We start from the raw sequence: 25,316 nt of genomic DNA, 5'->3' as shown, positions 1-25,316 counted from the left end.
ACCGAGGTGCCGCCGCCTCAGGTAGGTGTAAACGTGGACCCCACAGCGCCGACTACACAAACGCCATCAGCTGGGTCAACACCACAAGTTTCCCCGCCAGCACCGCCGGCACGCCCCGAGTCAGCCCCACCAGCAACTTCGTCAAGTCAGGGGCCCTATGTCCCGCCGCCAGCAATGCCACCTAGAACCGATTCGATCCAGCTACTGGCTAATCTAGTGAACAAGGTATCGCTACAACAGCGGGCGATGGCCACCAACCAGCAGCAAATGCACGCGTTCACGGTCCAACAGGCTAGGTGTCAGCAGGAGATGTAAGATATGCGAGCGCAGACCAATCGCCAGAAGCCGAAAGCTAACCCGCCGAAGTTTCACGGGCGCACCGAGGGCGACTTGGGGTTGTGGCTATTCCACATAAAAGAGCAATTCGTGGCGTTCATTATCGATATGAGTAGTAATGACCCACGCTTCGTGGACATGTCGTCCCATTTCTGGGCGTAGATGTCATGGTTTGGTATCGTGAATTCAAGCACGCGATGGGCAACGGTTCCCGCACATGACCGTTGTTCTAGCAGCAGATCCTATCGCGGTATCGTGGTAATATTTGCGAGTTCAAGATGTTGACAAAAATGCAAGATCTGGGCGTCGTGATCATGCAACAGGAGTACCGCACCAAGTTTATGCAGTTGCTGCCCATGTCGGGCATCGACATGCCAATGCTGAGAAGCGCCGGTTTAACCAGCAGAACCAACGCGTGGGCACGAACTCGTACGTCTCGAAAAATTGCCCGCGCGCGCTGAAGGACACTGTCCATCATCCTCAACGGTTTGAGGTCTCTCGCGGGCCCCCGAAGGCTAAAGCGGGACCAACAACAAATACCCCAAACCAGAATCGTTTCCAGAAAGGGAAAACCGAGAGCAATGACACAGGGAGATCAAACTTTCACCCTCCGTCCAAGTCGATACCGAGTTCTGGAGATACCCATACTGTGCCAACTTGCTTCAAGTGCGTATTGAAGAGAGACAAGGCATCCGTGTGTCCTGGCAAGGGATCGGGTGCTCCAAAACATTAGGAGGCTCGGTAGGCTGGTGCCCTTACCAGGTGAATGAGGCTGCCTTCGACCATGCGGTAGCGCAGCGTCATGCCTCACGCCATCAAATATCTGGCGACAACGAACATGACTACGTCGTGTTAATGCGCCAAAATTCCTCCCCTCATGGTCACTTTCAGCAGCCAGGCTTGGTCCAGGGCCAGCCTGTGTCTGCTTTTATTGACAGTGGTGCATGCTTCAACGGGGTGTGCCCGCAGTTCGCCACATGTGCTGGACTGAGAGTCTACGAGAAATGCCAAGTCACTGACAATCCGCCTTGGAGGCGGGAAACAATCTGTCATTCTTTGGCGAGTGATATTTGTCTCTATTATTTTACCTGAACTTTCTATATTCGCCAATGGAACGTTCGGGAGGGAGATTCCGGGGTCTCACGAAGCCACGTTGGGCATGCCATGGCTCGAAGAGGTGAAGCTGATCATTGACTGGACAGCCAAGACGGTGCGACCAAGGCCGGACGTCCAGCCAGCAGTGCATGTGGGTGGGCGACGATATAGTCACTCGCAACTTTCTCCGAGTGGCGTGCTGGGGAACGTCTGCGAGATTATTATACTCGTGGCTACCAGTCCGAGGTGGGCTGTACGCATTTATCCCGGCCTCATGATCGGCACAAGTTCCTACTAGGTGCTGACAATGAATTTTATTTCCTGCTTTATTCTGCGGGCGAGGTCACTTTGGCCCCGAAGGTAGCAGCATGGAAGGCGCACGGTGGTACAAAGGTGTATCCGCGTTTCACTTTTCGAGGAAAGCTTGGCCTTCATGTTCTTTGCTGTGTTTTACTGGTTGATCGACGACACTGGAGCTTGGGGGAACTGCGTTTTGGAGCAAAACAGTGGCGAACGGCTCGGCTTGTCCATTGCTTTTAGCTAAAAACAATTAGCACCGTCACAACCATGTCGAGAACTAGTCTAGCATGGACACCCTTGGCAATCTTCTTGCGCGCATGTCGGTCTAAGTCCTTTTTGTACGCGGGGTGGCCATGCTCGACGAAGGCAAACGCCGCCTGTCTACCGTTGTCTACGAATCCACAGCTGCCTGGCAGAGAGTCCGCGATATCGAGAAGGCGGCTGGCGTACTCCACATATGTCTCGGCTCTGCGCTTCTTGGTCACAGTGAGCGTTTTCCTCAGTATATTTTCGCCGAGAGGGGAGGTGAACTGCTGAATGTGTCGTGCTCCGGCCTCACGCATGGTTACCCCCGGGGATTCTTGCTTCAGCTGGAGAAACCAGTCCGTCACCAGATGAATTAACGACATTACGTTGTTGGAGGTCAGCCCGCCGGTGTCCGTTGAAGACTTGGGCATCCGTCAGCTGGTCGTTGAACTGGCGCCACCACTTGCGTACGCCATAGATGATTGCTCCCGGTTTTACCCGACCCGAGAAGGAGGGAATTGTGATATTTTTGCGACTCGGCTTCCACCGAGAGGGAGGTCCACCAGTAGTGCAGGAACTACGTCGACTTGTACATGTACTTCGTCACCACTGGAGGCACCTGGGAGATTCTGCCCGCGAGTCGATGTAGAGCTCGAGGTCCGTGGCGCGACGAATTCACGGGAGGCCTCGGGGTCCAGGTCGCGTCTCCCGTGCTGACAGTTAGATTGTTCGGGCGGCTGACTTGCGATCCGTTGCGATATCCTTGGCGTGAGGACGACAGTCCCGGAATGGGTTGGGGTTCTGCCATTCGGGGAGACGTGTGCGTTCTAGTTCCAGTCATTAGCGTTAGGCGAGACTGTGTCTGTTAACCGGTCAGCTAGTGTCCACATAAGACGAGGGTATGATCGTTAGGAGGTGAATTTCGGAATGTCCGGTGGATCTACCCTAGAGCGGTTCATTTGTGACGTCTAGCCACAACAGTTGTACGAGTTGTAGAGATACGGCCTGACGTCAGTTCCCATCCCAGTGAGTACCCACCGAGTTCCAAGCAGAGGAGCTGGGGTTTGCTTGTATTTGACCGTCTATGACCAACAGCTGACCGAAACCTTGATCAAGTGTCTCCCAGTTCAGTCAGGCATTTTAACATTAATGGACACAACATTCCCGGTCCAATCAGTCAGCGGAGACTCGTTACTACTCTGACAAACGCGAAGACAAGGAACATGTTTGCGACTACCTGAACCGACTCAACAGTTAGCAGTGGCCTCCTGCAGCTCAAGGTAAACCTGGTAGGCAATATCATGTCTGTTGGTGGGCATAACTACTAGCGTAGCGTGTGTTCATCCCTGGCAGGACCATGGGAGTGTAGTGGCTAGTGTATTAGTAGCGACGAGTCGTCGCAAGTTTTGGAGGAGCGCGAGCGCACTCCATTTATTTCTTCCCGCCGGAGTATAGCTCCGGCACCCTCGTATCACGCCGTAAAAGGCCGGGACCCTTCCTTCTGAGGGCCTGCGAGGTATATTTTGTGTGTGAGAGCGTGATAGCCTTTGCTCGTGTCTAGTGACGCTGGTGTTCCGTCGGTGGGCTAAGCGGAAACCCAGTACAGAGCTGAAACACCAACCCGGTGCTAGGGGAAGTTACCGGGTCTTCAAGTTCTAACCCTAACGTTCCCTTTGAATCTTCTGGACTTTGTTGGTGTTGTTGGTGGGGAAGTGCGTCATATATATTAAACGCGTGTTTCTACACGACACCGGCGATCCCGAGTAAGACGCCCGCAACACGCGCGTTCAGAATGTGTTCATCCAATAGATTACATGCAAAAATCTCACCCCTCTCCTCATCTTTCATGAGCAGACTCTTCAAAAACGTCTTGAATTACAAAAAAGCAAACCGTTGTGAATCACTACCGCCGCGCGAAGGTGGGCGGCAACGACCGCTGGCTGCTTGCGTAGTTGCTGCTGCCTTCACAAAGCGCGAAGAAGACCACGATACATTCCACTTTACGGCCTCTGTCGAGGATTCGGGAGGTCCATCGTCGGCGAAGGTTCTGCCACCCACCAGTTCGTGACAGGCGTGACCACCAAAGCTCTACTGCGCTCCGCGAACCGAGCCTCCTCTACGTCCATTCTACATCTGAATGCTACATTCCAGCTCGACCAGATGACCTCTGTGGTCGTGTGCGAGATGTCGGACGGCGCATGAAAGTTCACCTCTTGGCGCTGTTCATAGCGTCGCAGCTCGAAGGGCGACACTACACGGACGCTCTTGCATCGGTTCAGAGTGTGGTGTAGCCGACGTACCAACATTCGTTAGTTCCTGCTCCCACACCAATAACACCTACGCTAGGCGGGTGTAGGCTTGTCGGGAGATTCGAAGATCACCTAGTCCGTTTACAGCGTTGTAGCGGATCCTCCCCGACACCAGCCCAGTCGTACTTCCAGGAGACGTGCCTCGAGCACACAGCACGCTGCTCTCTTTTTGCACTGACCGCTTTTTCTCCTCCGCGTTATCCTCCTTGAACTTGTGCCCTCTACCACAGTATGGACGGCGTCTTTCGCCTTGATGGGCTGCTGATGAAAAACCGTACCGACCTTATGTAGCTGGCTGACTGAAAACCCGCGATCGTACGCCCAACGACTGCCTTGTCCTTGGGGTAGATATCCAGACTTCACCACACACAAGCTCTTGAACTTACCGGATAGCCGCGATTACTTCCGTCACTTCGGTAAGCCAATGCCAGCGACGGGCATGACCTAGGCTTACGGGGTACCTCGAAGCATCGCCGCGTGCTGCTTGTGTTGGACCAGGAAATTCCACTCTGGGTTTCTTGTTTCTGTTTCGGGTTCAAAGGACCTTCCTACGATTCCTATACAAATATCGAGTAAAAAGGGACCGTTACAACCCCTCCAAGACTAAAATCAAAGTAATTTGCTGACTGGCCCGCTCGGCGACACCTGAGATCTTGCCATCGGCGAAACCCCTCGGGTCTGTGCCACATGTACATACACATGCCGGACTGACTCTGGTCACCGAACCAAGTACCTTGGTCACCGGGCTCTCCACTTGTCGATAACTTGAGCTTGTCTATCCTGAAACATCTACAGGCTGTGCTCGCCGACGATGAAGATGATGGCATCGGCGAAAATACTTGACCTTCGACCTATCACAAGCTTCGCCAAGCTCCCGGTTAACGTTGGCAGCCACGAAAATCCGCTTCACCACACGAGTGGGTACGCCCACGTGGTGGGCCACCGACTGAACGTGCCCTTTGTTATGGGCGGTGCGGATAAGGCGCAAAACAACGAGATCAAGAATGTTTTCGGTCTAGATGGTGCGTACAAAGTCTTGATGTGTTTTATCAAGTAGCTACCCGTTGTTGCGCGTGCAGGCACCCAGGGGACGTCGCCCCCCCCCCCCCCCCTGCCGCGGATATCATAGTCGTCGACGACGACACTGCCCCAGTGGTGGCCGTGCTCGGTTCGTCCGAGCGACCGAGCGTTCGCCTCCGCGCGAAACCGGTGACCCGTGTACTCCATGCCGCTGCCCGCCAGGTAAAACGCGTTGGTCCAGCCACCGCGGCCCACCGAAGCGTCGGAAGTCGGGCACCCTGTCTGCCGAGGCCGGCTTCGCCGCCGCGACTCTGTACACCACGAGTTACATCAGCATCTCAGCGCGCCACGGCTTTGAGTGTGAGGCCGCCCAGCCTTCACCACAGACGATGGCCACACCGGCAGACCGCCGCAGACGCCACGCGCCCCACAATATGCACAGGTCCCGCCCGTCATGTCCGCAGCACTGCCCCAGACTACCGGTCAAGTTGTCCCGCCGCTTACTCCCGTGCTGATTGACGCGGCGACTGTCGCGCCGCCGGCATCTCGCCCCGCCTCATGCTGCAGCCTCGATGAATCACTCCTGGCCGGGCTTGCGCCCAATCCTCGCGTACGACATTGACGATCCGCCCGACGGCCTTGGTGACATCTCCCCGGCCCTAGCGCGGTCGCCTGCCCCGTCAGCGGACACGTCGACGGCGTTCAACCTCGCCGACTTTGCGCTCGGCTACAATATGGGGCCAGCCGCCGAAGAATCTCATTCCACTGCACAGGGGCTGGATGTGTCCCTCGCGGCCAAGGTTGACCAACTATTTGCATGTCCATCGAGCACCGACGCGAATTGCAGACCCGCGCACCCGCACGCGCGAGTACTCCGTCTGACTTGGTGTTCCCGCCTTTGGCTACTGTGTCCGCTAGAGTAGTTGCAGTAAATAGTCTGGCCTAGACTAAGATTGAACATCGATTTTTTTTTACCATAACAATTATTCTGTCTTCAAAAGAGACAGACTAAATTTGCGCATAGACTAATTTTGAATAACGAAATAGTCCGATTGTGGTAAAGCGAATGTGTATTTATGTAGTTAAGACTGTTGCTTTCAGTGTTCTGGGTAAACATCAGACGATGGCTTCGTCGAGGATCTATGTTTCTGCTCGCTCTATGCGGCATCTAGGTTCACTTTCGTCTTCACCGATCGGCTATTGTTCATCTGCTGTCTCGCCGCCCTCTTTCGCTTTGCCTGCAAACGCCAGTGGGTACTTCTGGGTGATCACCTGTAAGAGAGGGATGTTAACATGTGCCATCAACACCCAGCGATAAGCCACATCGCAGCATAGTTTGATTGTGTAATTGATACCAGTTTTGTTTCGCATGGGGTTGACTTCTCTAACAGTGGTAGGTACCAGCTTCAAGAAAAATCGTTTTCCGAGGTTTTTCAGTTGCACATACGTGAGCGCATATTCATCATCTTCGCGATGAGAAATCAGTCGGCTGGCTGACATAAATCGGTTGAGTTGGGGAGAAGAAATGCAAGCTCGCTTCATCTCGGATTCTCCTCGCAGCTGTCCAGTTTTGTCACTGAGATTTCGCTCCTTTCGTACGTTGAGCGGTAACATGATTGTCCTTCTGTATCATATCATCACATCCACGCATGAGCGGCATAATTGATTCCGATGAATCATCATTGTCGCGTCTCATCAATGACGCTCTCGAAATCGCGCTTGTGCTGACCAAGATGGGATGCCACTTCGCGCTCGAGCTGAGCGTGTTTTCAGGGCTTGTTTTCAGTATGCGCATGCAGGACAATCTGGTGTTTCTCCATGAACAGCTGTATCCACTTTGACGTGGCCTTGGTTGGGAGGGGCACGTCTTGGGCGTCAACCGAGGAAGTGACATATGCACCCCCTGACACGTAAATTTGGCGTAGAGCAACTCGATGCAGTAGAGGCGCGTCAAACTTAATACATTCCTTGTGAAGTCGGTCGAATTCAGCACGAAGAACCAGGTATAGCCATATCACCCATGCGCTTGTACGGCGTCCTCTCCCGGCGATAGACTTGCGATTGACTCGAGTACGTCCATGCGATCTACGCGCTGATACAACAGTCGAACCACGTGACGCGTCGAGGAACCTCGATGGCTTCACCCGCCAGTCCGCAGCTTTGGCGAGGTTGGCTTTACCAGCCTTCGACTAAAATATCGATAGGGACTGATCTACCGCCTTGGACGGTAGGTTCATGTCACCGTGTACTTGCTCTGTTTTCACCATCCAGTGCAGCACCTTTTTGCGCTGGGCAAGGGTCGTGATAACTTGAGCCTGATCAATCGTATGTGGTACTGCGGTATGGTCCGACGAACGCACGGCAGGTGCCATGGTAGTCAGGCTCAAAGCTGTTGTAGGCGATGGGGTCACCTGCGTCGGTCCGATGGTGGCTTCAGCCTTGCGTGATACTTGGGGTTGGCCCGAGCAAACACTGCCGCGATGGGAGAGGTTATCCGCGATTGAGAAGACTGGGGTACATTGGTGCGTCGTGCTGACTTCTGCGGGGGTGGGGGAGTGCACAGGGAGCGTTGAATTTGCTGGCCGAATCCCTCGGGACCGACTGGAGTTCCATAAAACGCGTGCATGGAGACCTTACACCCTGAGCACTGATAGACGCTCCTAAGGCTCTCGCCACAACCACCGCATGGAGAGTCATCCATTCTACTTGAGCTCTGTGATGTTGCTGGTTTTGGTGGCGGTCGCGTTATGACTGAAATACTGATTGCCTTTTAGCTTTCGGACAAGTAGGGCAGGAGCCAGTTTACCTTGTATGAATGACTGCAAGGGGTCCACATACGTAGGGCAACACGCTTCGTAGTCCCCAAAACTATGGTCTATGAGCTATCCAGAAGTGCTCCAAAATCAAAGACGGAACAGACATAATAATTGGGAAGAAAGAAAGAAATGGGTACTAATTTCGGAAAGACAGATTAATTATTTCTACCCAGACTAAATATGAAAGTCCTGATTTCTGTAGCACATGAATTTGTCTGACCCCGCCAAATTTTGAAGACATACTAATTTTGAGCCCAGAATAATTATTGTAGGCACTGTAGTTCTGTTTCTGTCAGCGCGCCGTCAGCCTCGCTGTGGTCCTGGACGTTGCAGTCCCTGGATAACTCGGCTGATGTGCCCCAAGCAGTGGTCTGCGAGCTGCGCTGCGACAGCTTTCAACTCCCGTGTAGCCGTGTAAAGGACAAGCATTACCCGCCCTTGACACATCAGCTCGCAGCCCACCGCCTCTTCCGCGACCTCGCGTCCGAGACCGGTAGGAGGCTCTCTCCAAGTCGTTCGTATTGCATCTTCGCGAGCTTGACTGCGTCCGGTTTGATGCGCCGGTCGCGGTGCTGATGGTGCAGTATAGCGGTCGCCACGGCTCCCGGGGAAGGGCGATCATGCATTTCAAACCGCAGTCCGAGCTGGAGCGCGGCTCCAGCAACTCGAACTTCTCCGCCGACTTTGGAGTTGGCACTACCCTTCCCGCCGCGACTGTGGACTGCCCATCCTACTAGGGATTGGTGGCTTGATCGCGGCTATGCCACCACTCCCGGCGACTACTCTCACGGGTCAAACGGTTTCTGCTTGCGGATCGCGAGCGTGACGACAACGCCCCAGAGCGCGTGACGGTGACCGTCAACTTCGTTAAACAGTTCATCGGTCGCGCGAACGCCCACCTCCTCGTCGACTCTCCGCACTGGTGGCGCAGCTTCAATGAGGCGGTTCATGCGGTGGGCTTCCACAGCTCCGCCCGGCCCTTCCTTCGAAGCCTATGCCAACAGGGGCGGCACCTGAGGTGATGGCAACGCGTTCCTGTCTCCGAGGACATGCGTGCCGACCTGTGCTGATGGTTATGTGAGGGGTCGCGTGCGGTCGTCTCGACGGACCAGCGCGACAGGTATACCCACGCACGTCTAGGTTAAGATCGACAACATGTCCCGTCGCCTGGCAGAACAAGATGGCTGCACGCAGTCCCCGGGCTCAGACACTCATTTGCTTGCTTGGTCTCTGGGAACTCGCCTTTTGCCTCCGTTTTTCGGCTACACATGGCGCTGACTTCGAGAACCGGATCGCGGATGGGGGCTCTCGCACCACACCCAGCTCCACTGTGTCTACCCTGTTCTACGCTCTGACCCGTGAATGGACGTTGGGGCAGCCGCGAGCGGACGTTGCGGGACCCAAAGAGATCTGGCATTCCATCTGCGTACCACGCCGTCGCCAATGCCACCTCCTCGAAGTATCGAGTGGCCCTGACCTCCTGGTATGTGCGGACTACCCGCTGCGGCATCCTCCCCACTCCCTTCGGCTACACGTCTGATGCCAAGCTCCAGTGCATTGCCGATTTCACTCTTCACTGCTTCGAGCTCGGTTTCGGCTCGAGACGCCCGGTTCGGAGCGCCGCAATAGCCCCCGTGCTCCACGGTGTCCTCCTTTTCTTCCAGTCGTCGGCGTTGGACTTTCCAAGCGGACATCCCCAAATTCACATGCTCTAGAAGGGCATCTCCCGCCTCGATGCCCCGGGTGTCACAAGGCACCGGTATCGCTGCAGATACCCGGACACTGCTAACAATCCCTCGACTAGACCATGCCCTCCGACCAGGGGGGGGGGTATTGTGTATGTCATTCTTTGTTTTGCTCAGGCAGTCCAAGATCCCGTGAAAATGAGCGAAGTTCGCCTGGTATGTGCTTAGGGCGACAGACATCGCCATTCTCAACACCACTGGTGCAGCAACCCACATCACGCACGAGGTCGTCTCAATGCACATCCGCCTGGTCGGCCCCATGCCGAATCAACGCGGTGTACCAACGCTACGGCTGCTGAATCGTTCCGGTCACCCTTTCCTATGCCCGGCTTCGGTACAATATGCCTACTCAAGCCAAGACGTGTTCTACCCCCTGAAATCCCGGCTGCGGTATTTATCAACGAAGGGAGTCGTCCAGACTGCATCGCATCAACGACGGTATCCAACATCCTCCAGCGGGCTGCGTTAAGTACCGAGGGTGGCCCTGCGGAGTTCAGCGCGCATTCGCTTCGTGCTGACAGATCCAGGCACATGCACCGCGCCGGAGTTCAAACCCTCACGATCCAGTTTCACGATCGATGGGATTCGGATGCGTTCAATCAATACCGTGTGTGCATGGAATCAGTCGAGTCACTCGCGACCAAAACCGTGTCCGGACAAAAGCGCATACACCGCCTTCAGTAAGCGTTCCCAGGGTAAACTCAATTTTGGGGTCACAACCTCGACCAAAAGGTTGAAACTCGTTCTGTAACTCTGACTGAGTAAAACATGCGCTTCCGCCACCAGGACAGGAGGTTCGAAGAAAGCGAAAAAAAATAAAAATACCACGAATCAGTTGGTTAAAAGTGGAAAACACGAAACTGGCTGTAGGCCTTAAAGTAAGGGTCGCTCTATTGCCTTGAATGGCATACAACAGATGCATTGTACGGGGAGAGCCCGGTGCAGTGGTGGCTGGAGTTATCACTGACAACGCCAGCAACATTGTCAACGCGTGGGATTGTTTGAAAGCCAAGCTACCCATATTTGCTGGTGGCTGCGCTGCTCACACAGTCGACTTTCTAATCCAGGGCATTTTCAACCTTGCAATTTTTAAGACCATTCGCGAGCAATGTGTGGCCATTACAAAATTTGTTCGGGGTCGCCATGCTCTACTGGGTGAATTTCGGAGCTTGCAGTCGAAAATTATTCAAGATTGCGGTGAGACAGCTGGTCAATTCCGGTCGCTGCATCAAACGACAACGCTATCAACTCGTGATCACCGCCACGCATTAGTTGTACCGATTCAGACGTACTGTTACACTTCGCGCGCGTCTTCGCAGTGTGCTGAGCAATATGACAAGATCAAGAAGCTACTCAGTGAGCAGGAAAACGGGACGATGCTAGCTCGCTGCAATTCTACAGCTTCGAGTAGAGCTGCTCTCGAGAAAGCTCTCGAGAAAGCGGTATTTACTGCCGAAGAGCCCATGTTCTGGCACAATTTGGAGTACGCTGTGAAATTGATTGATCCTATCGTGGAGGCAGTGACGGAGTTCGAGGCGGACAAATGCCCAACGTCACAAATGCGTGCACTGTTTCGTCGCCTTCGAACCCTCGACCTCTACGACAAAGACAACAGAGCAGGGCACGACAACGAACAAACATAATAGATCGGGTTCCCGAAGCTGTACGAAATCGCGAGACTTGGGTTACGATTCTTCTTAGTTTTGTTTCTCGGAGCACTACTATAGTTGGTGTTCGTTGCAAACTTCTACACCAATCCACAGCGTTATTCTCAAAGTCAACACTCAAATTCAAAAGTGTGAACTGAAAATCAAAATACATTCTACACCTTATAATTGTTGATTTATGAAATGTTATGTTATAGTTTACTACACTACATACTAAATTCTTTGTCACAAATAATGAACTTCATAGTGACATAGATATGAAAAATATGCCGTAATGTAGATCATGTGAAATTCACTATTGAATTTGAGTGTTAACCTTGAGAGTAACGCCGTGTAACGGTGTATTTTTAAATCAAGGTTTTCAACCTTGGAGTTAATCAACCTACATTTGAATAATGTTCTCAACTGTTGCTTTTCATCTCTAGTATGGTTTCAAGTGGAATCCGTACTTAGTGGGAATCTTTGTCGGAGTTAATCGGATACTTTAGTCAATGCAAGTGTGCTGGAGCGATTGTATGGAGGTTGATTGAACCAATCGTTCATGGGAATTTTGAGAAGAACCTACAATACCACCGAGTACAAAACCAAAATTATGCTTAGGAGTTTTCGAGATAATTGTGTTTGAAGTTGACCAATCAAAGTTCTTACATAACCCAAAATCAAAAACTTGAAAAGTTAAACTCACTCATAGATAAAAGAAAACACTCTAACTCGACTGTTTTTACACGAGCTTTTCGACAATATACAATACGAAAAGATTGAAAATATTAATCATTGATTACTCGCCCCAAATAAAAACCGGCGGGAAATAGAGATATTTTTTTCGGACCGACGAGGAAGCCCAAGAAGCATCATTTCGTTTGACATCTATTTTTCGGGCTTGCTTGGAAGTTCCAGTGGAACCACTTGAGCCAAACAGCGCAAAAGGCGAAACGATTACGGTGAACGTGTTCCTCATCCAGTTCAACGGATACATGAATCCGCGGATTGTTCTATCCAACGGACTGAAACAGCGGGATTGAGGAACACACCCAAATTTTTTGTGGCATGGAGCCGCCAGGGTTAACCACAACAAATAAAAATAAAAGCCAATGTCTTTGTGGCATTCAGGCACGTAATAGATCTACCTAATCGTGCAGGCCGGGCAGAACTCTAGGTGACGGCTCTCACTGATGCCGGCACCACCATTTCTCTTTCGCTTGTCGCAGGCCACGAACGCTGACCACCCACCCGCGCGAGGGTTTCCAACGAGGAGCGAAAGTATGTGCCCGCCTGCTCGTCGTGGGCTCGTACGGCCTCCGCGCTGGTCAGCCGGACGGGGCGTTTGTGCTCGCGTCGAGGCGGAGTGGGAAGCAGATCTCCGGCGCTGCGAAGACGGACGGACGATGTCGCTGACCTGGGCCCTCCTGGCAGGAGTCCTGCAGGCGGGCAAGCTCCCCGCCGGCTTTTCCACCAAGAAACAATGGATGTAATCGGCAGCGATGTCTCAAGGCTCCGAGCACTAGCATCGCGCTGTGCACGAGCCTCGTGCGGTCGTCGGCGCCAGGAAGACCAGCGAACGCTGGGGCCCGTGTGAGTTGCCCTCGCTGCACTGTCGTCCAGAGGTTTTCGGCCGGCCACAGGGCAGATCTGGCGGACAGCGTGACACCCGCTGTCTCATCATTCGCTGCTATCCTGCTGCAGGCCAGTCGGCCACCACAAGCACCTCGACGGGCTTTTATCGGTCGGGAGTTGATCAGCGCCATGCTCGACTTTCGGGCGGCGTCCTCGAAGCTACCGATCGCTTTCGCACCGGTCAACACGTTGCCTACCCGCGTAATATGACGGTATTGATACGGCTTGCGCTGCGAGATGCAGCGCATCGGAGGATCGTCACGTGAGCGCGGGCGACAAGCTCTGCCGGCACGAGCGAATTCGCCCGGCGAAACCAGCAACCGAGAGTCTGAACGAGCTCGGACGACGGTGCTCGCCGAGCATGCACCGTGGCTGGGCTCGACTAGCTCAAGGCTACTTGCGTCGTATGGATAGCAGCCGTCACGCCATCTACGCGTGGCGACTGATGAAGCGGGGCCCAGCATCTGTCTAGGCGTTCTCCATGTAGACATCCGCTTGCTCTCTCTACTGCTTTCATAGAGGGGCTCGAATCACACGTCGAGCGTGCCTCGCATCTGAACTGCTGTCGCCGCGCTGCGTCCAGCGTCAACGCGTTGCGCTGGTGGCCGGCCATCCAGCATGCAACGCGCGCGATCCGCAGTAGCCTACTGCCAGTAGAATGTGATCGCGGATATGAAATCGAAATGTCGAACGGAGTGCAGGCGAGTGATGCATGATGGTATGAAGCGCGTTTATATAGTTTATACTCTTCCTAGCTAGTGCTACTTAGTTGGTCGCGGGTGCGGGCGCAGCAACGCCGGCCTGCGTCTGCTGGGTCCGCAGCGCGCAGTGCTCAGCGCACAGGTTACCGTTGCGCTCGTACGCGGGCTTCTGGCACGTCTCGACGAGGCAGCGCTTGCCGCCGCCGTGCGCCCAGCACAGCCCGTGCGAGACCGCGATCTTGGAGCAGCCGCCGTGCTTGCAGCGAGTGCCGCCGCCGTGCGACCAGCAGATGCCGCGCGACTTGGCGCGCTTCGTGCAGCCCTCCACCGTGCAGCGCGTGTAGCCGCCGTGCTTCCAGCACAGCCCGCGGTTCTGCGCGCGGCAGTTGCAGCCCTCCACGGAGCAGCGCTTGCCGCCGCCGTGGCGGATGCACAGGCCGCGGTCCACCACGTACTTCTCGCAGCCCTCCGACTTGCAGATGCGCGTCTTGCGCTTCTTCTTGGGCTGCGGCTTCGCGTCCTGCGGCTGGAGCATGCTCGTGGCCATGGGCACCGCCGCGCCCGAGTACGGGTGATACAGGATGCTCGACGGAGCCGCCGACGCCGGCGCGGCGTACTGTTGCTGCTGCTGCTGCTGACTGATGAGGTGGTGGGCGTCCACAGTTTGGCGCGAAGGCGGGTTCAGCAGGAACGAGATGGACGACGACGTGCGCGTGGGCGACGAGGAGGCTGAGCCGTTGTAGCCGCCCTGCGCTGCGAGCGTGCTCATGAGGCTCGGCAGCGTGGGCAGGCGCGGCGCCAGCGACGGCAGGCGGATGGTACGGATCGAGTGCGGGGCCGAGTAGGGCTCGGAGGGCAGCGAGGCCGCCTGCAGCAGCGGCGCGAGGCGAGAGGATCCGACGGGGCCAGCTTGCATTGTGAATGGGGCGGTGGTGGATGCGGGCTTCGAGGCGTATTGACAAGTGAGCTGGTGGAATGGAGAGAGATAGAGCGTGAGTGCCGCCCGAGTGCTGACAAACGAACGCCGGGCAGGCTGAGTTGCTGGTCGCAGCTGTGGCGACTGGCAAGAGCGGCCGGGAGGATTTGAGTTCATACAAAACTTGAGTCAATCCGAGCACGATTTGCCTCCGCCGCGCTGCCAAAGTAAACAAGCCGGCTGTCCCACCAAGCGGCGGTTGGTTCGGAGGGTTCTGCTCGCTTCGACTGGCTGCGGAACCCCCTCGCCGCCAGCACCAGCCCAGCTGCCGACATAGTACACAGTGAGGCGGAGCCTGGAGTTTTTTCTGCGAGGCGTAGGCGATCGGCGTTGAGATGTGGATTAGGCCTGACCAGAGTAAACAAAAGCACATGTCGCCGTCTGGCTTGCCGCGGGTTGTTGCACGCGATTTCGGTAGGAAAACATGAGAAGAAGCGTGCACCCATCCGGCGGAGAAGCTCCAGGACAAGAAAGTGCGCTCGCCATCATTGCGCTCGTCCGGCGGCAGCATCAGTAAACTGGCAAAATAAATCGTGGGGTTGTAGACTCGGAGGCAGGTCGTCATCAAAGAAGTCGCTTTTCGACCGTGCCGGGCAAATGTACTTTGGCAGGAGTGGCGACGCTGGCAGCCTCTGAAGTGCCAGGAAGTGGCTCGCTACATACATGTACCGACCGACGCATGGTGCCGATCAGAGATTACCTGACATACGGGTCTCGTTCGAGGCCCCAATCATCGGGAGAACACGCCAGTGTCTCATGCAACTAACACGGCTACGCCCAGCGCGTGTTGAGGCCGGCTGCGAGATGCTCTCGCGCGTTCAGGACGGCTGCGGGGCGCAGTAGACCTAAGCGAATCCCTGCTTGCTGCAAAGCTGTAGCCAGCACGCCATCGTTTGGGTGGCTTATCACAACGCCAGAGATCGGGTTCCTGCGCTCGACTCGCAGTCTTTGACTCACGCATTTCTCGACAATGCCGCGCTCAGCTCGGCGACCAAACTAGCCAAACGCGGCGGCCCGATCTGTTTTTGACTCACGGAATCAAGTTCTCCGCGGCTTGCTCGCTGAAGGCCGCGCCGCTGCTGCACAAAATCCGTCGAGCAAGCAGCTCTCCACTCCGGCGACCAGGCGGTGATTATTGGACGGCACCCCCAGCGAAAAAGTCATCAGCGCTCCAAGCGATCATTGGCCCGCGGCGGTGCGTTTCTGACTCTCAGCCTTTCGCTACTCGCGTTTACGGCCGTTGCAAATCTTTGGGGCAAGGCAGGAAAGCTCTGCGCGCTGGTGAACGCGTTGAACTTGGACCCGAATATTTGCGCGGGTGTAACCCGCCGCCACGCGCCACACGTTTGCCTCAACCCCGGCATCAGCAAGGCGCGACTATCCCGGCTTGCAGTGCATGGCCATGTGGTCGCGCTTAGTCGCGAGCGAGCACTGGTCGTCATTTTCAGCTTGCTGTATGTATGTGTTCACTGGAATAGCCTTACAAAAAATAATCACCGGCCTTCGGGGGGGAGGGGGGGGTCGTCGATGGCAGTCGCCAAAGTTCTCTGCGCTAGAGTACTCCTGCTGCTGCTGGCCGAACAGCCCATAAAGCTCGAGTACGCATCGCGTGCAATGCATAGTGTCCACCACCTACAATTAAAGTACATTGACGTTTCTGATGAATTCAAATTTACCCGTCTGACGCCTTTACGATTAACGTACCAAGGTAAGAATAACATAAAGGTAGGCATCGCATTGCGGTCTGTAATGTGCGGACAACGCAAGAGCCCGTCGGTGCAGCACAGCATGGATTGGCGAAACGCACACGGGTTTCCGTTGCTGAGAGGTGAGGCCGGACCATTCTGTTGGTGCTCCTGCTCCATCTCAGCAGCGTGGGGCTCACCTCGCCCTATGGGATCCGTTTCCTCTACCGATTGCGGCCCGCGGGCAACCAGAGGATGACGGCGGTGTCCGTCTCATGGCAATCGTTGGTACCGGCCGCTAAAGATCGTTCGAGCAGCCCACTCCTAGGTCCACAGCACGCGACAAACCGCCGGAGATGCTTTCAACTGCGCGACGAACCGTAAACCCCGGCGAACCGGTGCTGGACGGCAAGATGCAAAGCAACCCAGCGCTTGGCTGGCTGGTGCTCAGCGCTCGCATCGGTGCGAGCGAACAAACTAATGGAGGAAGATTATGCTCCGCATGTTTCGGCTGAACGACGTCGGGGTAGTCGAGGGTTGCGCGCCCCCCATGTTGACAGAAAATCGGGACTTGGACTTGGTCGGACGGGGTAGCCAACCTGGCTCCTTCATGGACCATAAATCGAGAAAGCAAGTTCAACTTGCTCCTGCTTTGTGTAAACAACGAGAGCACGAGCGGAGACAGCAGCAGGGCTCGCAGCCCTTTTCCTCTAAACAACAGATTGGAGGCGATGACGCTGAGTGAAAGTAAGCGTCAAAGTAAACACAGAATAAACGTGGTCGGCCGCTTTCCACAACCTCCCGCTTTACAAGAGCCTTGTTTCCTCACTCTTCTGGCCATCTTCAATTCAACGCTCAAATTCCTGTAAAGCTATGGCTGAAGACGGCAATATCTTAGCGCTTCTCCCGGTGGCTCACGTGTTCTTGGACAGTTTCTCCTTATCATGCATACTAGCGAAGTTGACAACCTAGTCGTTGCTCGAGACCAATTGGCTTTCACGCCATCTGCAAATAAAAGAGGGGTGGAGCATTTGGATCAGCCGCTGGTTTCACGTGGTACGGATAGCAAAGCGGGCTCTGCTGCCACTCGAACACACAACGTTTTCGCTATGCCAGCTCTGACGACCGACTGGGCTGCTGTTTACGGCGGAACCGGACAATTGCTTTGATGGCAGTCATCCCTATCCTCGCCACCATCCCACACAGGTTCCTACTGAAATCGTGCACCGAGTGAACCTGTCTGGCCATCCGTTCCTGAAAAAGAAACTACACTGTAAAATCGTACAGTATTGTCCAAGCATCAAAGGCGTTCGCGGCAAGAACTCACAGGTATACGTATGTAGTATACGTGTACTTAGGTCCGCTGTATGCAAGCCTCCGCTCGACTTCACTGAGCTTCCTCGACAACCTCGACAAGACCGTTCCCATCTGTGTGGGTAGCCGGATGTTTATTTTGTTTATTGCTCTGTTTATTGCTCTGTTTATTGCTCTGTTTATTGCTCTGTTTATTGCTCTGTTTATTGTTGCGAACATGCTCAACCTATGTACTAAGATTGTCTGTGGCTCTCAATTTGAGGGGCTCCTGGTCACAACACGAGTGCGATTTGTCAAAACCACTTGACTCATTTGTCAAAGCGCCCCATAGCCCGCAAACTTCTCACTATCCACAACTCACCGCCCCATTGACAATGCAAGCTAGCCCGGTCGGATCCTCGAAACTCGCGCCGCTGCTGCAGGCGACCTCGTTGTCATCCGAACCCTACTCGGCCCCGCACTCGATCCGTACCATCCGCCTGCCGTCGCTAGCGCCGCGCCTGCCCACGCTGCCGAGCCTCATGAGCACGCTCGCAGCGCAGGGCGGCTACAACGGCTCAGCCTCCTCGTCGCCCACGCGCACGTCGTCGTCCATCTCGTTCCTGCTGAACCCGCCTTCGCGCCAAACTGTGGACGCCCACCACCTCATCAGTCAGCAGCAGCAGCAGCAACAGTACGCCGCGCCGGCGTCGGCGGCTCCGTCGAGCATCCTGTATCACCCGTACTCGGGCGCGGCGGTGCCCATGGCCACGAGCATGCTCCAGCCGCAGGACGCGAAGCCGCAGCCCAAGAAGAAGCGCAAGACGCGCATCTGCAAGTCGGAGGGCTGCGAGAAGTACGTGGTGGACCGCGGCCTGTGCATCCGCCACGGCGGCGGCAAGCGCTGCTCCGTGGAGGGCTGCAACTGCCGCGCGCAGAACCGCGGGCTGTGCTGGAAGCACGGCGGCTACACGCGCTGCACGGTGGAGGGCTGCACGAAGCGCGCCAAGTCGCGCGGCATCTGCTGGTCGCACGGCGGCGGCACTCGCTGCAAGCACGGCGGCTGCTCCAAGATCGCGGTCTCGCACGGGCTGTGCTGGGCGCACGGCGGCGGCAAGCGCTGCCTCGTCGAGACGTGCCAGAAGCCCGCGTACGAGCGCAACGGTAACCTGTGCGCTGAGCACTGCGCGCTGCGGACCCAGCAGACGCAGGCCGGCGTTGCTGCGCCCGCACCCGCGACCAACTAAGTAGCACTAGCTAGGAAGAGTATAAACTATATAAACGCGCTTCATACCATCATGCATCACTCGCCTGCACTCCGTTCGACATTTCGATTTCATATCCGCGATCACATTCTACTGGCAGTAGGCTACTGCGGATCGCGCGCGTTGCATGCTGGATGGCCGGCCACCAGCGCAACGCGTTGACGCTGGACGCAGCGCGGCGACAGCAGTTCAGATGCGAGGCACGCTCGACGTGTGATTCGAGCCCCTCTATGAAAGCAGTAGAGAGAGCAAGCGGATGTCTACATGGAGAACGCCTAGACAGATGCTGGGCCCCGCTTCATCAGTCGCCACGCGTAGATGGCGTGACGGCTGCTATCCATACGACGCAAGTAGCCTTGAGCTAGTCGAGCCCAGCCACGGTGCATGCTCGGCGAGCACCGTCGTCCGAGCTCGTTCAGACTCTCGGTTGCTGGTTTCGCCGGGCGAATTCGCTCGTGCCGGCAGAGCTTGTCGCCCGCGCTCACGTGACGATCCTCCGATGCGCTGCATCTCGCAGCGCAAGCCGTATCAATACCGTCATATTACGCGGGTAGGCAACGTGTTGACCGGTGCGAAAGCGATCGGTAGCTTCGAGGACGCCGCCCGAAAGTCGAGCATGGCGCTGATCAACTCCCGACCGATAAAAGCCCGTCGAGGTGCTTGTGGTGGCCGACTGGCCTGCAGCAGGATAGCAGCGAATGATGAGACAGCGGGTGTCACGCTGTCCGCCAGATCTGCCCTGTGGCCGGCCGAAAACCTCTGGACGACAGTGCAGCGAGGGCAACTCACACGGGCCCCAGCGTTCGCTGGTCTTCCTGGCGCCGACGACCGCACGAGGCTCGTGCACAGCGCGATGCTAGTGCTCGGGGCTTTGAGACATCGCTGCCGATTACTTCCATTGTTTCTTGGTGGAAAAGCCGGTGGAGACCGCAGGAGGGCTCAGGCCAGCGACGCCGTCCGTCCGTCTTCGCAGCGCCGGAGATCTGCTCCCCACTCCGCCTCGACGCGAGCACAAACGCCCCGTCCGGCTGACCAGCGCGGAGGCCGTACGAGCCCACGACGAGCAGGCGGGCACATACTTTCGCTCCTCGTTGGAAACCCTCGCCCGGGTGGGTGGTCAGCGTTCGTGGCCCGCGACAAGCGAAAGAGAAATGGGGGTGCCAGCATCAGCGAGAGACTTCTCCGGCCCCAGGCCAGCGCCGCCGCCGGACTTGCACGTGAACGGGAGTGAGGCCCGGCGGCTCGACTCATGGCGACGTTGGCCCGTGCGGGGCAGAAGATGAGCCGCGTGCATAGCCCCGGCCAAAGGTTTATTTTTGCGCTTTAGCTACTCGAGCAACCTGAAGCTCAGTCGTCAGAAAGAGACCAAGCGCGCACATCGAGGGGCGCGCAACAACATTCCACCCCACCACCTACCACCACCACCGTCGCCGCCGTCGAACCACCGAGACCATGCGCTCCATGTCGTTCCGAGACTTATTCGTCAAGTCCGCCGAGCCGGCGCCGGCCACGTCGCTGCTGTCGCCCAGCGCGGCCTTCGACAGCTACAGCGCGGCTGCTACGCCGGACTCGACGCCCAAAGGCTCCATCGACTTCATCCTGGACGACGCCAGCCACGCAGCTGTCAAGCTCGAGCTCAGCGCGGTGCCCGGCGCGGAGCAGGCGGACCAGGAGCTGCGGCTGGCCACGCCCACCTCGACCGCCTGCAAGCGCGGCCTGCAGGACGCGGAGGCTGCGCCCAAGCGCAAGAAGAGGAAGGCCCGCATCTGCAAGGAGCCCGGCTGCGACAAATACGTCGTGGACCACGGCCTGTGCATCCGCCACGGGGTGCGTTTGAGTTCGGGTGTCGTGGCTGCAGGGAGCTACGCTTACTGTTGTGTCTGACTGGGCAGGGAGGCAAGCGCTGCAACGTGGAAGGCTGCAATTGCCGCGCGCAGAACCGAGGGCTCTGCTGGAAGCACGGTACGTGCGTTCGGAGTTGGCTGCAGTACTGTAGCGCCGTGGGTGTTGACGCGTTCTCTTGTTGCTGCAGGCGGGTACACCATCTGCAAGGTGGACGGCTGCGCCAAGCGCGCAAAGTCGCGCGGCATCTGCTGGTCGCACGGCGGCGGCACTCGCTGCAAGACCGACGGGTGCTCCAAGATCGCCGTCTCGCTGGGCCGCTGCTGGGCGCACGGCGGAGGTGAGTGCCCTCGCTCGGAGGAGTGGCTGGCCCCACGTCTAACTAACTAGTCTCCCTGTCCATTGTCACACGCGCGCAGGCAAGCGCTGCTCGATCGAGACGTGCCGGAAGCCGGCGTCCGAGCGGACCAACAACTTCTGCACCGACCACTACGCGTGGTACAGCCAGCAGGAGGAGGCCGCCGCCGCCGTCGCCGAGGAGCGGCGGCTTCTGGCCCAGCCCATGCAGTAGCCGCAGGAAGAGCCGAGCCCCGACGCGCCCACTCCATGTAGTGCACCCCAGCGGCGCCGCGGGGATGTTCATGTTAGCAGTAGCAGTACCATTATCGCAGCAATCGAAGCTAGTGTGCCTTTTGTCACTCGTCGCAACGGCCGCGGCGACTAGTGAGCGAATGACGTGCGTTGCGCTGGACTTTTCGAACTTTAGTCGCGCCTGCAGCCTGAAGCCGGGTGCGAAGACTTCATAGCGCGTCGCACACAACCAGCATCCTTGCTGCGGTTAGAGAGGTGTGTGAGAGCGGGGGGAGAGGTGTGTGGGCGGTGGGTGGTGGGCGCCTCGCGATTGACATGCACTGACGCAGTGATTACTTTGCGATAAAAAGGTGGGAGCATTCGCTGCCCATCCTCTTACACTTGGACTCAGTATCGGCTGGGTTGAAGTAACGGCCGCGTGCTTGCATCCATGCAACTGCGACTAGCTAATCCGCACTTGCAATGGCCTTGCCCTCGAGTTCCGCGTTGTAGAGCTTCAGTGCTGCGTGGAGCGGGCGCAACTCGTGCATGCCCCACTACTCCCTCGATCTATACGTTTGGTTCCGGCAGCTCATACGCTGTGGTTGAGGTTGGCGCTGCATCGAAGCTGTCTTCGCAACGGTAGCCGCGGCGGATCTCATTCGACGTGATCTTCTTCGCGCCTTTCGTCGCTGGTGGCACCTTCGAAGCCGCCTGGGTTCTGCGGCTGCGGATCAGAGACTATCCCCTCCTTCGCCTGGCAACTCGCCGGAGGGCTATCCAGCTGCGCGCGCGCGGCCAGGGGCGTAATGTCATCTAACAGAATTGGAGCGAGCGTGTGCCTGCATGCAGGCCGGAGGACGCCGTTTCAATAGTATCGGCCACTAGCGAAAGGCGAAGACGCGAACTAATTCGGTTGCGCGCCCCGTCAGAATCGTGGGCAACACGTTGGAGCAAACTCTGGGCGTGGGACCCTGGGTGATTTTAATGTCAGCACGAATATAATATCTTATCAACCGCGCAGGTAAGTATATTCGTGAATTCAGCTTTATTTACTCTTCTTACCCGACGGTGGATCCTTAGCACAATACGCCTGACCAGAGCTTAGCGCACCGACGCCGTGCTACCAACACAACAAGGACGGCAATATAAAACGCGCACGACGTGCAGAATCCGCGAAGGCTCCAACACCTTCTCGTCTAAGACACAAAGCCCAACTCCATGGCAGCCTTGTCGGCCTGGTTGCAAATGTTGTCGTCGTTGCAAAGGTTTCGCACGCTCGTGAGCTTCTCCGGGTCCTTGAGCTTGATGGCGAGCTGCAGAGCGTCGCTGTACATGTCGAGATGGATGAGCGTCTCGAACTTCTCGTCCACAGAAGTGATTCGGGCCGTGTAGTTCTCGGCTTGCTGCTTCTCGCCCTCCTCAAGGCAGGCGATGGCGAACGCCTTGAAGCCGCACGGCGGGTTCTTCTTCTCCATCGAGAACTTGTGCAGCGCGTCCCACTGGCGTGTCTCGGCAAGCGCCTTAATCTTGACGCGGTAGAAACGTTTGTCCGGCACCTTGAACTTCTTGGCGAACGCTGCCACCAGCGGCAGCAACTTAGGTTCATACTTGCTGTCGCGAAGCAGCAGCTTCATTGTGTTCGAGATAGACTGACCCACCAGCTTGCGGCGCTTCACGTTCTCAGGTTTCTCTTCCAGCTTGCCCTGTTCTTGCAGCAGCTCGATCTGCTCCTCAGCGAGCTTGGCATGTGCCGGCAGCTTCGCATTTGTGTACTTGGTAGTTGCATCCTTCAGCGCCGTGATCTTCTCCTCTACATCTGACGTCTTGAACGAGAGCAGTAGATCGTTTTCAGCGCTGGCTACGTCGGTCCATAGCGCAGGGCTACCCGAACTCTTTGTGGCGCGGTAGTACAGCAGCATAAGGTTCACAGCCTCAGCGTACATCGGTTCACGGTTCAGCACGTATCGGAACTCATCCATGGATGGAAGTGTACGCTCCAAGTGGAAGAGTGTCATGTAGATGAGGTCTGTGTTGTTCGACTCGAGCGACTTTCGCAGTGCCAACTCGAACTCGCCCATTGAAAGCAGCAGCGGCACCTGGTCGGAGGCATTCTCCTCCAAATCCAAGAACATCGTGGCAAGTCGCCGCCGATTCACACGCTCTGCGCAGTTCGCGATATCAGCGTAAGACACCAGCGTCGCATTCTTGAGTTTCTTGCGCACAAGTGCCACGAGCTCCTCATCTGAAACGTCGGATGATGTGGTCGCCTTCACCTTTTCGCAAGCCCAGTGGACGAGTACGCGGTCCGTGGGGATCTTCATGTACTCACAAATCTTGAGAGCCAAGAAGTGGTGGCGCATTGCAACGAGACGACTCACCACAACCTCCGCCGTCAGGCGGTCAAACTGTGTCACCGTCAGCGGGAAGCCGACATCCTGCTGGCGCAGCGCATTCAGCACACGAATCTTGCGGCACATGTCAACGAACATCTCGGCGTCCATCATTGCGTTACCACCGCCAGTTCCAGCGCCACCTGGAAGCGCCGAGGAAGCATCCATGGCCGAGTCCACAAAGCACTTGCCGTACGATGCGGCACGCAGTAGCGTGGTCTGCGCAGAATAGTCAAACTCACTTCCAGCAGCGTCCACGCAGTCCTTGATGGCGTCCTCCAGCGCGTTCTGACTCAAGATGAAGCGGATGTGCTCGTCCGCCTTGGCATCTCCCGAGTCAAATGCGTCCAGCGCCTGAAAGAGCATAGCGGCGGGCGCCGTGGAGCCCACGCCCTTGATGTTCTCGACGCAAGTGGGCACTCGCAGCACGATATCGTGCGACGACGCGCTGTAGACTCTGCAGCAGTCCACCTCCTGCGCCAGCACGATGCTCTCCGAGTAGGGGAAGCGGAGCCAGGAGCCGTAGGGCCCCACCATGACCAGGCCCGCGCTGGGCCAGTACATGAGCACCGAGTCCTCTCCGCACCAGCACATGCTCATGGGGCTGGCCTTGCTCTGCGTGTCGAAGGACAGGATCTTCTTGTCCATCATGGTGTTGAGCACGGTGAGGATGCCGTCCTGCGTGAAGAGCGCCATGAAGAGCCCGTTGGGGGCGATGGCCACGGCCGAGATGGGCGCGGCGATGGACTCCTGCAGCTTCATGTCCTGCGCGCCGCCGTCCTTGCTGACGACCACGAGCGAGCGGTTGCTCGTGCCCAGCAGCACCTCCGGGTAGATGCTCTTGAGGAACTTGGGCTCGAGCACGGCCATGCACGTGGGCGGGTTGGCGTCCGAGAGCCCGCAGTCGGGCAGCAGCGACACCTTGGGGCGCACCGAGTCCACGTCCAGCACCTGCACGAGCGCCATCTTCTCCGTGAGCGCCACGAGGCCGCCGCCCCAGGCCTCGAAGGTGGCGATCTTGTCCTTGGAGCCGGGCGGCAGCAGCGAGAAGCGCGTCTCCTCGTCGCCCGCCATGCTCAGCGCCACGCAGCTGCCGCTGGCGAACACGCACAGCAGGCGCAGCTCGTCGGTCCACGTCATACCCACGAGCGTCTCGCGCGCGTCCTCGAAGGGCGCCCAGTCCACCTGGCCCAGCTTGCGGCCGCACGCGTTGAACAGCAGCAGCTGGCGCGCCAGCGGCGCGTCCGACGCCACCTTCACCAGCTTCTTGGGGTCGCGCAGCAGCGCCACGGGCCCGCCGAAGGGCGCGCAGGCCGCCACGAAGTCGCGCAGGTCCGTCACGCCTTCGGCCGCCCAGGACATGCCGTACACGGCCCACTTCTGGTACTGCACCTTGCCCAGCGTGTGCCACTCGGTCTCCATGGCGGCGCGCAGGCTTCTTCG

General features: G+C 57.0%; 5 protein-coding genes across 6 annotated transcripts; 2 read left to right on the top strand and 3 right to left on the bottom strand.

Moving 5' to 3' along the window:
• Positions 1 to 1,967: 1,967 nt before the first annotated feature.
• Positions 1,968 to 2,408, bottom strand: IUM83_04572 (uncharacterized protein; the record flags this gene model as incomplete). Its single annotated transcript, XM_067928659.1, has 1 exon — positions 1,968 to 2,408. The coding sequence occupies one exon, from the start codon at positions 2,406 to 2,408 to the stop codon at positions 1,968 to 1,970; it is 441 nt and encodes a 146-aa protein (XP_067796034.1).
• An 11,505-nt stretch (positions 2,409 to 13,913) lies between these two features.
• IUM83_04571 (WRKY transcription factor 19) lies at positions 13,914 to 14,765 on the bottom strand (the record flags this gene model as incomplete). The annotated part of the gene is made up of 1 exon (XM_067928658.1): positions 13,914 to 14,765. One exon carries the CDS (start codon positions 14,763 to 14,765, stop codon positions 13,914 to 13,916), a length of 852 nt encoding a protein of 283 aa, XP_067796212.1.
• Positions 14,766 to 18,198: 3,433 nt separating this feature from the next.
• Positions 18,199 to 19,050, top strand: IUM83_04570 (WRKY transcription factor 19; the record flags this gene model as incomplete). The annotated part of the gene is made up of 1 exon (XM_067928657.1): positions 18,199 to 19,050. One exon carries the CDS (start codon positions 18,199 to 18,201, stop codon positions 19,048 to 19,050), a length of 852 nt encoding a protein of 283 aa, XP_067796036.1.
• A 1,470-nt stretch (positions 19,051 to 20,520) lies between these two features.
• IUM83_04569 (WRKY transcription factor 19) lies at positions 20,521 to 21,481 on the top strand (the record flags this gene model as incomplete). The annotated part of the gene is made up of 4 exons (XM_067928656.1): positions 20,521 to 20,895; positions 20,961 to 21,030; positions 21,101 to 21,250; positions 21,330 to 21,481. The coding sequence occupies 4 exons, from the start codon at positions 20,521 to 20,523 to the stop codon at positions 21,479 to 21,481; spliced, it is 747 nt and encodes a 248-aa protein (XP_067796217.1).
• A 2,394-nt stretch (positions 21,482 to 23,875) lies between these two features.
• On the bottom strand, positions 23,876 to 25,295 carry IUM83_04568 (the record flags this gene model as incomplete). Of its 2 annotated transcripts, none has more annotated exons than XM_067928655.1 (2): positions 23,876 to 23,888; positions 23,959 to 25,295. In XM_067928655.1, the coding sequence occupies 2 exons, from the start codon at positions 25,293 to 25,295 to the stop codon at positions 23,876 to 23,878; spliced, it is 1,350 nt and encodes a 449-aa protein (XP_067796018.1). The 2 variants fall into 2 exon arrangements, with proteins under 2 accessions (XP_067796018.1, XP_067796019.1); XM_067928654.1 differs by lacking the exon at positions 23,876 to 23,888 and having other exon boundaries at positions 24,950 to 24,963; positions 25,016 to 25,295.
• Between the last annotated feature and the right edge of the window lie 21 nt (positions 25,296 to 25,316).

The sequence above is a fragment of the Phytophthora cinnamomi genome (assembly GCF_018691715.1).
Source record: "Phytophthora cinnamomi strain GKB4 chromosome Unknown Contig17, whole genome shotgun sequence".
Lineage (NCBI taxonomy): Eukaryota > Oomycota > Peronosporomycetes > Peronosporales > Peronosporaceae > Phytophthora > Phytophthora cinnamomi.
Note: the sequence above shows the minus strand (reverse complement) of the source record. Positions and strands in the feature narration are given on the sequence as shown.